Source organism: Aspergillus affinis (assembly GCF_023601865.1).
Source record: "Aspergillus affinis strain CMG 70 chromosome Unknown NODE_9_length_501208_cov_87_169129, whole genome shotgun sequence".
Lineage (NCBI taxonomy): Eukaryota > Fungi > Ascomycota > Eurotiomycetes > Eurotiales > Aspergillaceae > Aspergillus > Aspergillus affinis.
Window position 1 is genome coordinate 1 of NW_026515790.1, and position 13956 is coordinate 13956.

The 13956-nt window shown below is 53.7% G+C and overlaps 4 protein-coding genes across 4 annotated transcripts; 1 reads left to right on the forward strand and 3 right to left on the reverse strand.

Moving 5' to 3' along the window:
- Positions 1–1300: 1300 nt before the first annotated feature.
- KD926_011613 (uncharacterized protein) lies at positions 1301–3362 on the forward strand (the record flags this gene model as incomplete). The annotated part of the gene is made up of 2 exons (XM_053096123.1): positions 1301–2224; positions 2274–3362. 2 exons carry the CDS (start codon positions 1301–1303, stop codon positions 3360–3362), a joined length of 2013 nt encoding a protein of 670 aa, XP_052959624.1.
- A 2403-nt stretch (positions 3363–5765) lies between these two features.
- pld2 (putative phospholipase D (PLD)) lies at positions 5766–9616 on the reverse strand (the record flags this gene model as incomplete). Its single annotated transcript, XM_053096124.1, has 5 exons — positions 5766–6452; positions 6503–8580; positions 8645–8788; positions 8850–9315; positions 9419–9616. 5 exons carry the CDS (start codon positions 9614–9616, stop codon positions 5766–5768), a joined length of 3573 nt encoding a protein of 1190 aa, XP_052959625.1.
- Positions 9617–10035: 419 nt separating this feature from the next.
- Positions 10036–11217, reverse strand: KD926_011615 (substrate-binding domain of hmg-CoA reductase; the record flags this gene model as incomplete). Its single annotated transcript, XM_053096125.1, has 1 exon — positions 10036–11217. One exon carries the CDS (start codon positions 11215–11217, stop codon positions 10036–10038), a length of 1182 nt encoding a protein of 393 aa, XP_052959626.1.
- Positions 11218–11587: 370 nt separating this feature from the next.
- Positions 11588–13197, reverse strand: KD926_011616 (FAD-binding oxidoreductase; the record flags this gene model as incomplete). The annotated part of the gene is made up of 2 exons (XM_053096126.1): positions 11588–12579; positions 12636–13197. The coding sequence occupies 2 exons, from the start codon at positions 13195–13197 to the stop codon at positions 11588–11590; spliced, it is 1554 nt and encodes a 517-aa protein (XP_052959627.1).
- Between the last annotated feature and the right edge of the window lie 759 nt (positions 13198–13956).

Below are 13956 nucleotides of genomic sequence, written 5' to 3' on the forward strand. Positions count from 1 at the left end.
CCCCCCCCCCCCCCCCCCCCCCCCCCCCCCCCCCCCCCCCCCCCCCCCCCCCCCCCCCCCCCCCCCCCCCCCCCACTAGCGCACGAGTAAGAGTACGAGACAAGAAGCACGAGGGGGTATCAAAAAGAGAAGAAGATGGAGAGAGCTAGATTATAAGTAGCTGACACCGGACCGGCATAAGTATAAGAAGGGAGAGTCAGGGTATATATCAGATTCCCACCCCGGGACGTAGAATTAAGAGCGCAGAGCGGAGGAGAAGAAGAACAAGCAGAAGTAGAAGAAAAGGATCGCCCGGTAAGGCGCGGATAACCAGACATGCCCGCCCTGGCAGAGGCCAAGACTCCTTTTTTACTTTTTGGCTCTTCCTTGGATTTGGCTTGGGTCGAGTTGCACTGGGCACCACCGCTCGGATGCCGCGGGTTTACCGTACGAAACACGGTTCTCGGGACTCTTTCGCGGGACAACACGAGGCATTTCAAGGCACCGTACATCGCAGAACATTATTTACATACGCCGATCCATCCTGGTCGGTTCATCGGCAACTCCCGCAGATTTATCGATTATTATTTTTCTTCTTATTTTTTCTACCTGACTCCCTCTGCTCGGGTGGAGTTCGGCCTGAGGTTCTGCTGGCAGCGTCTCGGACTCGATCACGGGCATGACACAGCCCTGTCGTTGTCCATCACTACCGTTCAGCCTTCGCGATGGTGCAGGTTTTCCCCAGATTCCATTGATGTTCATCTCCCTTGTCGGCACGAATCATGCACTATGATCGTCACAATTTCCCGGCTCAGAAATTGCACTAATTTAATTTATTCACACTATTCCAGCCTGCCCAGTTTTATGCAGTCCAGGGCCAGGATTAATTGGCAATTTGGCACGGGCATTGGCATCGACGTCATCGGGGCAGTCTAGCCCGACCGCTGGGTGGCCTGGTGGCCTGAGGCCTCATGGAACGTTGTTGCTCCGTCCGTTATCCGTTAGTCACGAAGGAGAATTGAGGACTGGTCATGAGTTCTGACCAGTCTGCTTTTATTACTGTCTTTCATGCCATATTATTATTGCATGATTATCTCTCCTCAACTTCTCCGTGTCTAACCTACCATCCTCTCCCTCTCTCTGCCATGTCGCACTTCACCCTCCCCGGGCAGTGATGTCATGGTGCCCGTGCCTCTTCCCCCTCGGCCGTCTTCGCTGACGCAGCTTTTCAACCCACACCCACCTTTTCCCACCTCACCCTCAACGAGCCACCATTCCACCGTCTCCTGCGCTTCGTGCATCGGCCCGTCTCTAGTCCACCATGGCTACCGTTGAAGACGAAGAAAATCCCCTCATCCAGGCCCTTCCCCCTGCGACCGACTATCTGACCTACCTCACCCTTCTGGAGTACCAATTGACCCCCGCCCGCCTACCCACCCTTCACAAGCTCCTGCAAGATGAGACCCTGACGACCAACATCGGCTGGGACCTGGTCCAGCTCCTCCTCCCCATGCTGCCGCAATCTCAGGAATGTCTCCAGGACATCGCTCGGCTGGGAAACCCTCGGGAGGTGATTCTACGCGTGTCTGAGGCGCTCCTGCAACTGCAGCCGGAGGAGGAGAGCGAGAGCGAGCAGGATGGTGACACGCCGGGATCCACCGCGGGGATAGAATCCAAAATGAACAAGGTCACAGTAGACGGGACCGACCGCCTTCCGAAGCATATCCTGCAGTTCAATTCTCTCGTATCGATGCTCGCGGTGCTGCAGTCGCGTATCCAGACCAAGTCCCCCAGTCGCTTCCTCGCCACCTCGCTGCAGGCCGCACTGGAGGCCTACACTTTAATGCCCACCAATGAGACCACGATTGCGCTGCTAGAAATGTTTAGAGATGTATCGCCTTCCAAGAGACCTGCACCACCCCCGCGAGCACCGAGCGACTCCAGTGCGTTACGGGTGTCGGAGCCGTCCGCGCCAGACCCGGAGGCCGAGGTCCAATCGCCTAGCCCCAATACTCACAACGAGAAGATGCTCGTCAAGAAGTTCCTTCAGTTCGGTCTAGTCGAACTTCTCAAGTCATATCTGCTGAGCTTTTCAAGTCCGTCAGACCCCGGCATGTCCTGGACCGTCAGATTGCAAGAAAAGCTTCGCCCTGAGACGTGCCTTCCCGGCCGACCGTCACAGATCGATGTGTACGCCAACAACAAGCAACTCAAAGAGAGGGATATGATCATGGCGAAGATCGTGGTATGTACAATATGCTCTTATGAGAAATTCAAGTTCGCTAACGTCTCAGGCATTATCCCGCGATTTTGGCCTTGATGAGGGACAGCTGCTCGGCATTATCTACCAGGCGCCGGAGGATCTGCCGCCTCCGCTAGACTTCGAGGATCCGCCCCGACAGGTGGACGAAATTCCACTTGAACGGCACGGATCGCTACTCTTGCTGGCAGCCCGATCGGCGGTTGCCGAGTTGTTCTCGACGGGACAGGTCGTCCCTCTCCCCGTCTTCCCGGATCTGGCGCGCGTGTTCCAAAATTTCGTCGGCGGATACAACACCCCGGATGAAGTCGCCTTCGGCCAGCCGCAGGTTCTGCTCGATTCTCTCCTTACCTTGACCGTGTCCTCCATGCGACATGCCATCGGACAGCCATCCACCACCAAGGAGTTCAGGGAGTTCATTCTCGCCTTGACAGCATGCACCACGCGGCAAAACTACGGCACCGTTCGACGAATCCCGGGTGATATCGTGCACAGTCACCCATCTCATCTTGACCGGTTCAAGATCATCCGATGCATCCTAGAAGAGCACCATTTCCTAGCTGTCAAGGACGACGCGATTGGATGGCTGAAGCAGGAGATTCTCACGGCCGCCAGCCAATCCGAGCCCAACCTTTTCCTGAACCCGCACTACTTCTCCGTCCTGTTCCCGTTGCTGTTCGAATCGTCCAGCCTTCTGCTCAACGTCTCCTCTGACATCGTGGCCTCCTGGATCAAATTCTCCCAGACCTTGACCCCCGCCATCCACGCCGCCGTCAACCTCTACTACGTCCTGGTCTCCTCGCCCCAGCTGCGCTCACAGCTTCAACTCGAGAAATCCTACATCTACTTCCGCGACCAATTCGTCGACCCGCTGCGGTCCCTTATCCGGGCGTTCGAAAGCGACCTTCCCAAGAACGGCGGCGACGGTCGCATCCAGAAATCCGTCGGCGAGGACGTGTGTCAGCTCGGCATGGCCCGGTCGGTGGCCGTGGTCTCTCACGCCCTGAGCAAGGTGGAGGACGTGGTCAGCGAGGTGTTTGTCGGTGCCGATGCCGAGTTCCAGGAACCTTCGACGGAGGATATCGCGCGGGTGGATCGCATTCGCAAGGAGACGGAGCCTTGAGAGAGCTTTTCGTGTGTCTTCCGTAGTATGTGTAAAATGATGATGACGTATATCCATACGATTTACGAGTTGCGATTATATGACTATGAGGTTTGACTTTTTATATCATCTTTTGTTGAAATCTTGATTTTGTGCCTGAGGTGTCACTCTGCCAAGTATTTCGCCGATATGCTACACTACTGTAGGAACTAGCAAGACCTCTTCATGTCCTTCATCAATCATCTAGGTTGAAATAGAAATCCTTCTCATTCTTTGCCACTCTTACTTCGCAATAGACTTTCTTACGCCAGGCACAAACCAGCATCTCGCCTACGAAACTACATCCAGAAGAAAACCTAGAGAAGATATATCAAAAACAAGGTTCCATTGGCCACTAAGGACAAATGCAAGCAACTACCTCATCCTGAAGAAAGCAAAGAGAAAAAACATCAATTGAGATACACAACCAACGAAATAAAGTAAGTTCCTCATCCGATCAAGACCTGGGAATTTCAAGACCACCGGCTGATTTTTCCTTTTTCGTTTCCTTCGTAAATCAAAAGAGTGCGGGATAGAGAACGAGATAGTAATGGACACCTCTTTGCGTCTTCTATTTTATTCGCGATTCGGTCTTTCTCTTCCCTGGTGTTATTCTCGACCAGAGGAGGAAAGGAGCAAGCAGGAAGGAAGAGATTGAAGGAAAAGTGGATGGAAAAGAGAGACGGCCGGACTGAACTGATATAGATAGATTCGTAGGAGAACTCCTCCATCTATATAAAATCCGTTATTGTTTTTTTTTGAAAGATTTTCCACGACCGTTTTTTGATTTCAGAGAAAGATAAAGATCATCAAAAGAAAGAATGAAGAAAAACGGTGCAAGTGCAATTGCCCAACCCGGTTTTTATCCTTTAGAAAAAGAAAAGAAAATACGGAGAAGAACGGAGGCACGATGATATCAGGAAGGCGGAGATTTAGAAAGCAAGGGGAAGAAGAGTGCTGAGTGCCGGATATTGAAACGGTTCATTGGTCATGTTGGTGGTCTTGTTGTAGATGGGGTTTCAGTTTAGCGACTTGGTCGGGTGGTCCGTTAACGGGAGGAACTCTTTCGGCGCGGTTTGCCAGGGGCTTTTTACATGATGATGCAGCCACCACCAGCAGAGGCTATATTCAGGAGGTCTGGTCAGTGGATGTTCATGTTCATGTTTGGTGAGTACGGTGGAGAGTAGATGGGGGATGCGGCTGATGAAGCAGGAAGGAAAGGGAAGACATACCCTTGACGGCAGCAGCGTTCTGAGCAACCTGGGAGGGAGACATTTTGAAATGGGTTGGGATTGCAAAGATGCAAAGAAAGGCTTGTAATAGAATGATAGAATTTGATCTGTTGATCGTGAAGAAATAAAAGATCGACTCGGTGGGGTTTCAGAGATGTTTTTATATCTTTGTCGACGCTAGTCTGGACCAGCCAAATCTGGGGTATACCGGTTTCGTTTGTGGTTGAGTCTTTCTCTCCTCGTTCTTTCTGGTTCAGGGAGTGTATCTTGAATGGAAAACCTCGTTGATTCAATGGTTGAAATGAGGGGAGAAGAATGGTACTCAATGCGATAGGTCGTTAAGATGGGTATCTTCCATGGCGCACGGCGTCAAAAGCCATCGAGAAAGGAGAGATAAAGAAGACAAGAAGGCTGAAGAGTGAGTCTAAACAACATCCTCTCGAGGGGCCGTGATCCTATCAATGGAAGTGGCGAGCATTCATCGCTTGATATTGTTCTTGGTGGCGGACCAATGATGGCCATCCTGCGGCGCGATTCAATGGGGACCCATTTATTATGTTTGGAACCTGTCTCTTGTTCTACGTTGGCTTCTTCTAGATGACGTAAAGAAAGAATGATTTGTCAATAAGGACTCATTGGCTTCGAGTCCCGTGGTTGCGAGTGAAATGGGACCTGCAGAGGAAGTCAGTTCCTGGTGGCGCTGCACGGGGTAGATTGGGTGGCCACGAGAGGGCCTGGTAAAGGAATTGTCATGGGAATGCAGCGGGTTCTGAGAAATGCCTCTCAATATGGAGGAGAACACCGTACATGATGCGCGTCGTTCGGGTTGAGGTGCTGTTACGGATTGTCGGGGAGAACAATATCAACAATATCAACTGCCACCAAGGCTTGGCATCCGCCCGATCAGGTGACAGGCTCCAAATGTGGAAGCATGGAGGAGTCTGGTATTTATGGGTGCGGATGCACACCGGAAGCTAGGCTAAATAACTAGTTACTAATAAGATGCTGACCAAGGCTGTGCAGCCTGGCACCCAAGGACAGGGGAAGAACCCATGTTCCGACACCAAAGACATGCCAAAAATCCAAGATATTCATTGAAAATACCAGACTAGGCCAAAATGGTACACTATGCTAGATAACTGAAAGACAAAGATCAGGTATAGATGGGCTCCGTCAAGTCGTTAAGCGCCAATCCCTCCTTCGCAACGTCCTCCTCGACCAGGAACATCAGCGGCATCTCCACCAACGTGCCCTTGACCTGGCTGAGCAATTCCTTCACCTGCTTCACTCCCTCAGGGCCAGGCGGGAAGTCGTCGCGGACGACATGGCCATATTGGTACCGAGAGGGAGGAGAGTCCTTCTCTTCACCGTAGGCCTGCTTGTCAGCCTTGTTGAAATAATATCCATAGAACTCCTTGTACGTCGCCCAGTCGCGCACGCTGTCGTCCGGCACGGAGTGGAACACCTTGCGGAAGGACTCAGTGTTGGTCCGCGCCCGCGTGTTCCAGAGGCTCTGAAGAGTATCCGCCAGGGGGTCAGCCACGAGCTGGCTCTCCGCGGCCTCAAAGTCGAACTGGTTGGGCACGCCAATGGGCTCGAAGTTGGCATGGTGCTTCTGGTAGTCCTGCGGCGGAAGAAGACCAAGATGCTTGCGGAAAAGCTGTCGACGCAGCGAGCTCGCGAAACGACTGGCAGTGAAGGGCTTGCCGTTCATGGTAGACTGCACCGGGGTGTAGTCCTCAACAATAATGGCGATTTCGGAGTCATGGTCTCCCAGCTGGGATCGGTCGTTCAAATTGGCCGATCCACAGACTGCCACACGATCGTCGGCAACCATGACCTGTACTTGTTAGTCTTGATGTCCTGCAAGAAACACGAGATTATGCATACCTTCGAGTGAACATAGAGTTCTTCAGTCACAAAAGCGTCAATCTCAGCCTCGGCGGGGCCGTCCCAGGGCACGTTGCGGAGGTCGGGGCCATGGAGCATGTAGCACTCGCTGACACTATCCCACCGACCAGAGCCGGACTTGGCACCGCCAATATCGCGAGCAGCCTGTTGGTACTGCTGGAAGGGAGCGCTGGGGTCGAATGCAGCCCGAGGAGCCCCGGGGCCGTAACCGCCCTGACCACCAACGTTCACATCATACTGCTTGCGAGCGTCCTCGTAGTTGACGCCGCTGCGCTGCTCAGCCTGAGCCAAGGGCCCGCTGAGGTTGATCCGATCGTAGTTGCGCAGGTTATAGAAGCGGATGTAGTCCATGGGGTTGTGACCCTCATTGGCAATCAGCTCCATGATACTGTTTCCTCCGCGGTTGATCGAGTTGTACTGGAATTCCATTATGGCACGGGTTCCGAGGGTAGAGTCGTCGGCTAGGTCACCAGCGAAACAGGGCACCGACGGGATGACCACAATAACCTTGTACTTTTGACCAGATTTGGCTGCACGCAGAATACGCTCGACGATGGCAGCGCCGATCTTGTTCTGGACGGGCTTCTGGGAGTCACCAGTGGCAGTGATGAAAAATTGGTTCTCGATGTAGACGAAATGCTCACTGTTGCGGATAATCGCAGCGTAGGCATCGGCGATGGAGTGCTCGGTTGGAGTACCGTTACTCCACTTGGAGCAACTGCGGACAATCTGGCAGTTCATGTTTCCTCGGGGCTGAGTGTTGGGCCCAGCAACGGAGGAACCGAAGCGATCTTGGTATTGATGGATCTGACCGGCGAGCTGTCCACGCAGAACGTTTCCATACTGAGTCAGCTCCTCGCGGAAGCGCTGAGGCGCAAATCCGCGTTCCTGGTCTCCATGACCCCGAGTGCCTTCATAGTAATCATGCACACCCCGAGTTTGGGTAGGCAACTCCTGTGTTCCCTGCGGAGGGGGCGCGTAATAAGACTGGCCTTGGCTTGGCGACTGAGCCTGGCCCTGGGCTTGCGGCTGTCCGCCCTGGGTAGGAGGAAGCGGGAAATAAGGCGTTTGTGATTGACTCTGGGACGGAGTTTGCGCCTGCGCCTGCGCTTGACCCTGGCTAGGCGGGGGTCCCGGAGGCGGCGGCGGAAAGAAGTCTCCGGTGTAAGTGTAAGGTGGAGGAGCGCCGGGAGAGGGCGACTGTGCGGCAGATGACTGGTAGCTGGATGCGTTTGGCTTGCTTGACATTGGAGGGGCAGGGGGGACCATGGAAAGTCCTCCACCAGGCTGCGGGGATACGGGCTGCTGGATCCCTGTTTGCTGAGCGCTGGGCTGGTTTTGAGCAGGCTTTTGCTGCTGGTACTGCGGCTGAGGCGGCTGAGTCGGCTGCTGCTGCTGCGATTGGTGCTGTTGCTGCTGTCCCGGTTGCTGAGCGCTGTGAGGACGCTGAGAGGAGCTCGGGCGACCGTACAGGGCCAGCCGGGAGTATCTGGAATCCTTGCGGATCTCGTACTTCGAATCATAGATGAAGTTCCAGCGCTCCACGAAGTGACGACGCAGATCCTCGACGACGTGACCGTGCAAGCTGACAGACACATCGGACCAGCCCATGCGGGAAGCGTTCTTCCGATCCAGCTGGTTCTTCTCCCAGTTAGGGACATCCTGGAAGTCCAGAACGCGAGCGTTATTGTAGTCCTGACCGGGGAACACAATTTCATCCAGGTTCTCGGGGTGCACGTCGGTAAGCGCATGCTGGTTGGTATCCCACCGTCCAAAGCACAGATCGAGGCCACCCATGAATGCGGTCCGGCCGTCAATCAAACAGAGTTTCTCGTGGTGAGCCCAATAGAGGATGACATCCTCATTCATGCCGTAGATGCCCTTGATCGTGTCGCCGGACATCTTGACGAGATTCTTGGCATCCAAAGAGAAGTTTTGAAGCGTCTCGGTGATGGAGGCAGTAACTTCCTGCTTGTCGGGCAGGTGATCGGGATGGCGGAAGACGGCAATATTGGGGTGAAGATCCTGGAGATGGTGCTTGGTGTGGGCAGAGGAGACTGTTGATTCCACGTCAGTATAGCCCTTCGTTCCCGGGGTATTGTAGAGACAGCAGTCACGTACGAGTCAATGCCTGAGTGACCTCCTTGTAGACGATAATATTCACCCGCACGCCACGCTGCGCAGCAGCGTGCAGCATCCGATCCAGTCGGTACTGCTCATTCTTGGCCGGGGGACGTCTTAGATACAGCTCTGGCGACAGCCACCCTAGAGAAATATGTCAGTCATTGAACGAGGACGACGCCTCCCACGCCCCGACAGAACTTACAATCCAAAATCCAAATCGACTCCCGAGCGCTTTCCAGCGCCTGGGACACCGCCCAGAAATAGGAGCAGCCGTCAACATACCACTTGACGTCATTTCCCTGCCGGTCCGGCGCAAAGCTACCGAATCTGTGTTGAGTCTGCGGCTGCGCATGTCCATACTCCGCATAAGCCTGCGGGTCCAGGGCAGTTCCCAGACGCTGGGCAACGTCATTACCGAGGCCGGCCACGGTCCCCTGCAGCTTACCCAGTAATCCATGAACCTTATCCTGCTTGCCCTGCCTACCGGGTTTTCCCTGGTGCTGCGGATCCTGATACTGCGGATCTTGGTAGTTCGGATTCGGGCCGGACTGGGCGAAGGTCTGCGAAGCGCCCTGCTGGGGCGGATAGTTCTGCGACTGGCCGTAGTTCTGCGGCTGGTAGCTCTGCGACTGGGGCTGCGACTGCGACGGCGGTTGGGAACCCTGAGACTAGCTTGTCGTTAGTCTCGGAAATCCAGACGGGTCGACGACTCCATAGAAGAGTCGGTGTAGGACGGTCGAGGCGTTGATGGAGTGGAGTGGAGCAACTTACACCGTAAGATGCCTGACCGGCATTCTGGCCTTGGGGTGCGTTTTCTCCCTGCGGCCGAGAGTGATGGCTCTTGTACGTGTCCTTCAGCAATTTGAAGGTATCGCCGACGAAACCTCTGGCGCTGTCACCTCCTCCGCCTCGACTTGACTCCTTGCCGTAATAATTGCCATAGGCGAGGTGGTCATCACGGTTCGACATGGCGGCGGCTAGCGTCGGTAGGATGCGAGAAGGGGGGGTATGGGAGGGAGAATATGCAGATAGGAAGAAAGAAGATCATGCAGGACCAAGAATGGTGTCCTGAGAAACAATCGGAAGGAAGGGAGAAGAAGTAGAAATAGAAACAGAAGACAGAGCGTCAGCCACGAGGGGAAAGCGAGACGATGAGGCTGACGGATCCGCTGTGCCCCGCCTGGCGCCTTTTTTACTTTTTTAGGCTGCCGTCATTTTGGGGTGGTGGCTGAGCATCGCAGCTCCATCCTTTTCGGTGGAATTTACGGAGTATTCCGTGCATTACTATTTTACGGACTTATGAGGAGTGTTCCCGAGGGAAGTTGTTGACACTTGACAGATGTTATCTGGATGCCCCTCCGCGGTCCCAGTCTCATTATCTTATCGCATCAAATCTTCGCTCGCTGTCGATGATCGCTCCTCCCATGTGCCATCTTCGCATGGCTGCCCGCAAAAGTATTCGTCGCCACTGATGCAGCGGTGCTTAGATCCAAAGCCAAGGCAAAACAAGCAATGAACCCGGCGAACTGCTCCTTCAGTCCCGGTCCGGCACACTGGATGATCTGTAAACCCTCCTGTTGCGTGTCATAAGATGTCCCCCCGCCGATCACTCCCACCGGAAGCGACGGAAAATACAGACTCAACTGGAGATCGCGAGTTGTCTGGTCGTATTCCATCGTGAGCTGACTCCAGGACGCATCCGCGACACAGGCCGCGTCCTGGCCGGTCGCGATGAAAATAGCGGCGAGGACGTTGGAGACGTCGATGTTGTGACCGTGCTGTCCGTTGCGGAAATTGCCTTCCTGTCCGACGCGCATCACCTGGTAAAGTGTTTCCGTGGAGCATTTGAAAACGCTTCGACAGACAGCATCCGACAGCTTGCCCCAGGCGATGACCTCGACGCCTCGCGCCGTCGTGACATGACCCCACGAGGCCTTCTTCTCCGATGACATCTGGCCCTCCTCGCAGAAATCGCGGATCTGGAAGTCCGACGCAAGGGTCGACTGCATCAGCCATGTGCAGGCTGCCTCGGTGGCGAAGGAGACCATATTTTGGCCCGCCGCGTCTCCGCAAACATACCGGAAGACGACGTGCGCCCACGATCCGATCACATGGGGAACGATGCCTCGAAATCGGACATAGCGACTCGTCGACTCTGCCACCGTGGCTATCTCACTCTCATAATCGTGGATGCGACGTGCGAATAAACATGCCTCGCGTGGACTATCGAATCGGAAGGCCGGTGAGCGCGACATGCCCTGACTCAAGACATGGAATTCAGTACCACCACCCATATTGAACGCCTTGCTTCCTCGACAGCAACTAGCGATCATCGCTGCCTCGGTGGTTGCCATCGGAGCGCAAACATCTTTTTCAACCCCGTCCGGTGCGCGAATGTGTAGAGGCCCGGCAAGACCGAGGGGCACGCGCGCGAATCCGATAAAGTTTTCGATTTTGATCTCCTCGGGGTCTTTCTCATGGTTGGTGATATGTTTAATACCCTTTATATGGGCCTGGAATTTGGCCGCACTGTGCTGAGACGGAGGAGTCATTGTGGGGACTGCGTGCATAGGGGAGAGGGATCAATTGGTCGACACACCGGTCGCATTGAATGCCATTTTATATCAGGGTCTGGCTGAAGGCTCTAGAACGAAGACGAAACGTGGCTTCGATGGCACAACTGGATTCTTGTTTTTCAATCCCCTGCTTTACACTATGATTGGTTGTGACGCCTGAAGTAAACCGGCTTTACGTTCCGTGACTTCGTCGAACTCTATTGAGGTCTTTCTGTTTACGTTTCATCCCGTTGGGAAATTGGTTCGTGCATTGGGTTTGGCAGGAAGAGGAATGACTTGTCTAAGTGCATGATGCTGGGATAATTTTTCCTAAGTTGGAGACAGCCTACCAGTGCCGGTAACATCCACCAATTAAGCCATTGACTCACGCATGGTTCAGCCCTTGAGGAAAGTCAAATATGGCTCTAGGATCCGCCGCAGACTTCAGCGTCTTCAAGCGTCCAAGCCCCTCGCCATAGTACTCCTGCCCAAAGTCCTCTAAGTAGGGATCGATATAGTTCTGATAGGAGTGCCATTCGCTGGCTGGTCTAGCCTTCTTGATAGCATCTGTAATAGCGGTGATCTTCGCAACGGCGTCGGGACGAGTAGAGTCACTAAACCCAGGGAAATAAGCCGAATAGATCTGCACCAAAAAAAGGCCTTGACGGTGAATATACGCCATGTCGCCGGTGGAAGTCGGGCCGTTCGTCTTCGACCCGGGACCAAGCAGGTCGAATGACACATCGTTCTCCGTCTTCTTGATGCCCCGTGCGACGCGAAGTGCGTCGAAGACAAGACCCGTTTGCTTCTGCGTATAGTCGGGGCTTCCGTTATCGACCAGCGACTGTGCGTAATATGGGAGATAATCATCCGACGCATCGAGAGGACCCATCAGGTCTGTGAGGGCGGCAACCCAACTAGAAAACTCCTCGACCTTGGACTCCGAAGTTCTCGGTTTGATGCCTTTCGCTGCAAGCTTGTTCAGTAACTTGTTCATGATCGGTTGGTACGCGGACTTCTTTCCGAGATATTGACCCTGGAGGTAGCAGGCGCTGTCATCGTTTGAATCTCGGCCCATCAATAATACTTCCACTCCAAGGTCGAGAGGAAGGCCGTTGGGATCGGAAGCGGGCAGCTTTCCCATGGCTTGGACTTCTAGGAGGACTTGGGTACAGTCTGCTTCGGGGCCGAAATGAAGTTCGTAGTTCACAGTGGCAGTGGGAGCTTTCTCTAGGGCGAAGGTGAACGCAGTAACGACGCCGAAGTTGTTGGATCCGGCGCCACGGAGAGCCCACCACAGCTCGGCGTCGGTTCCTGTAGAACTGGAGCTGAGCTGCTTGATGTTCCCATTCACATCCACAAACTGCAGGGATACAACTGAATGCGTAGAAGTCAGTGACTAGCGTACAAATCTGGAACTCCCAGCGACTTACTCCTATCAACCAACCAACCCCATTTGCGCGAAGCAAATCCCCATCCACCACCCATAGAATGACCTGCCACGCCCACCGTCGGACAAGTGCCGTGCGGCAGAGCATACCCCTTCTGCCCGATAGCCTGTGCCAACGGACCCAACGTCTGACCAAACTGCACCGTCACCTCCTTCTTGGTCTCGTCGATCGAGATCGCCTTCATCTTACTCGGATTGATAACTACCTGCCCCGCGAAGCTATACGCAGCATAGCTATGCCCACCGCCGCGAGGGCTCAGCTTCGTGCTTCCCTTCTCGGCTGCCACGCATCGCACTATCGCTGCGACCTGCTCGGTCGAAGACGGAATCACAATGACTTCAGGATGGGCTTGATAGTTGGTGTTCTGTGGCTTGGCCAGCGCGTTGTATCTGCTGTCGCTGGGGTGGATGACATCGGCACCGGTGGTTTTCAAGCAAGTCTGAAGTGAAGTGGGAAGAAGGGCATCCGCCGCAGGTAGAGCAGAAGCATTTGGAAGATGAAGGGCTGCGAGGCCAAAGGCCAGAAGCCGAAGGGGCATCATCATATTACTTGTTAGTTCAGTGTCAACGGTGAGAGAAATGAATTCCAGGCCTGGAGCTCCGGATTATATGTTGCTTTCAGGTGAGGGGATTTATTCACCTACCAGGAAACAGCGATGACTGACGTGGTCTTACCCTTGGCAGGAGTTAGCGGGGGGATTTCCAATATAACTATCACGGACCTTGTGCTGGCGATGAGGTTCATCTGCAATTTTCCCAATCGAATGGTCGTAACTGAAAAGATGAACAGACATCCAATCACCCCGTGAATGTGATTATCTTCCAGGTCAAATCTTCTCAGTTTTCCTAGATAACTCCCAAGTGAGCAGAAGAGCAGAAGTGTAACTATCCTTATTCCATCGCGAAAAAGCACCCGAATTAGAGTGTGGCTTGCACAGAGCCTGAGACATGCGCTCGGGAGGCGCCAGGATGCAGGTGGGATACGAGATGTAGTATTCTTTACATAATTGAGTGAAAAGTCATCGTGAAGTGATAAGAAACGGAGGATACTGAAAAATGCAGGCTATTGGATCATAAAAGCACAAGACATCTGAGAAATGTGCTTTTGTCATAGTCATCATAATACTGTAGACGAAAATTGACCGAAGTGATTTTAAAAAGGTGTCTTGTTGCTAGAAATGCCATCCTTGCCCTGAGATTCTAGATTGAAGAAAACGAGATATAGAGATGCAGTGAATGAAATCAATGGAAACATATGACAGCAGCTGGTACGAAAGGAAGATATATTGAATCAGATAATAATT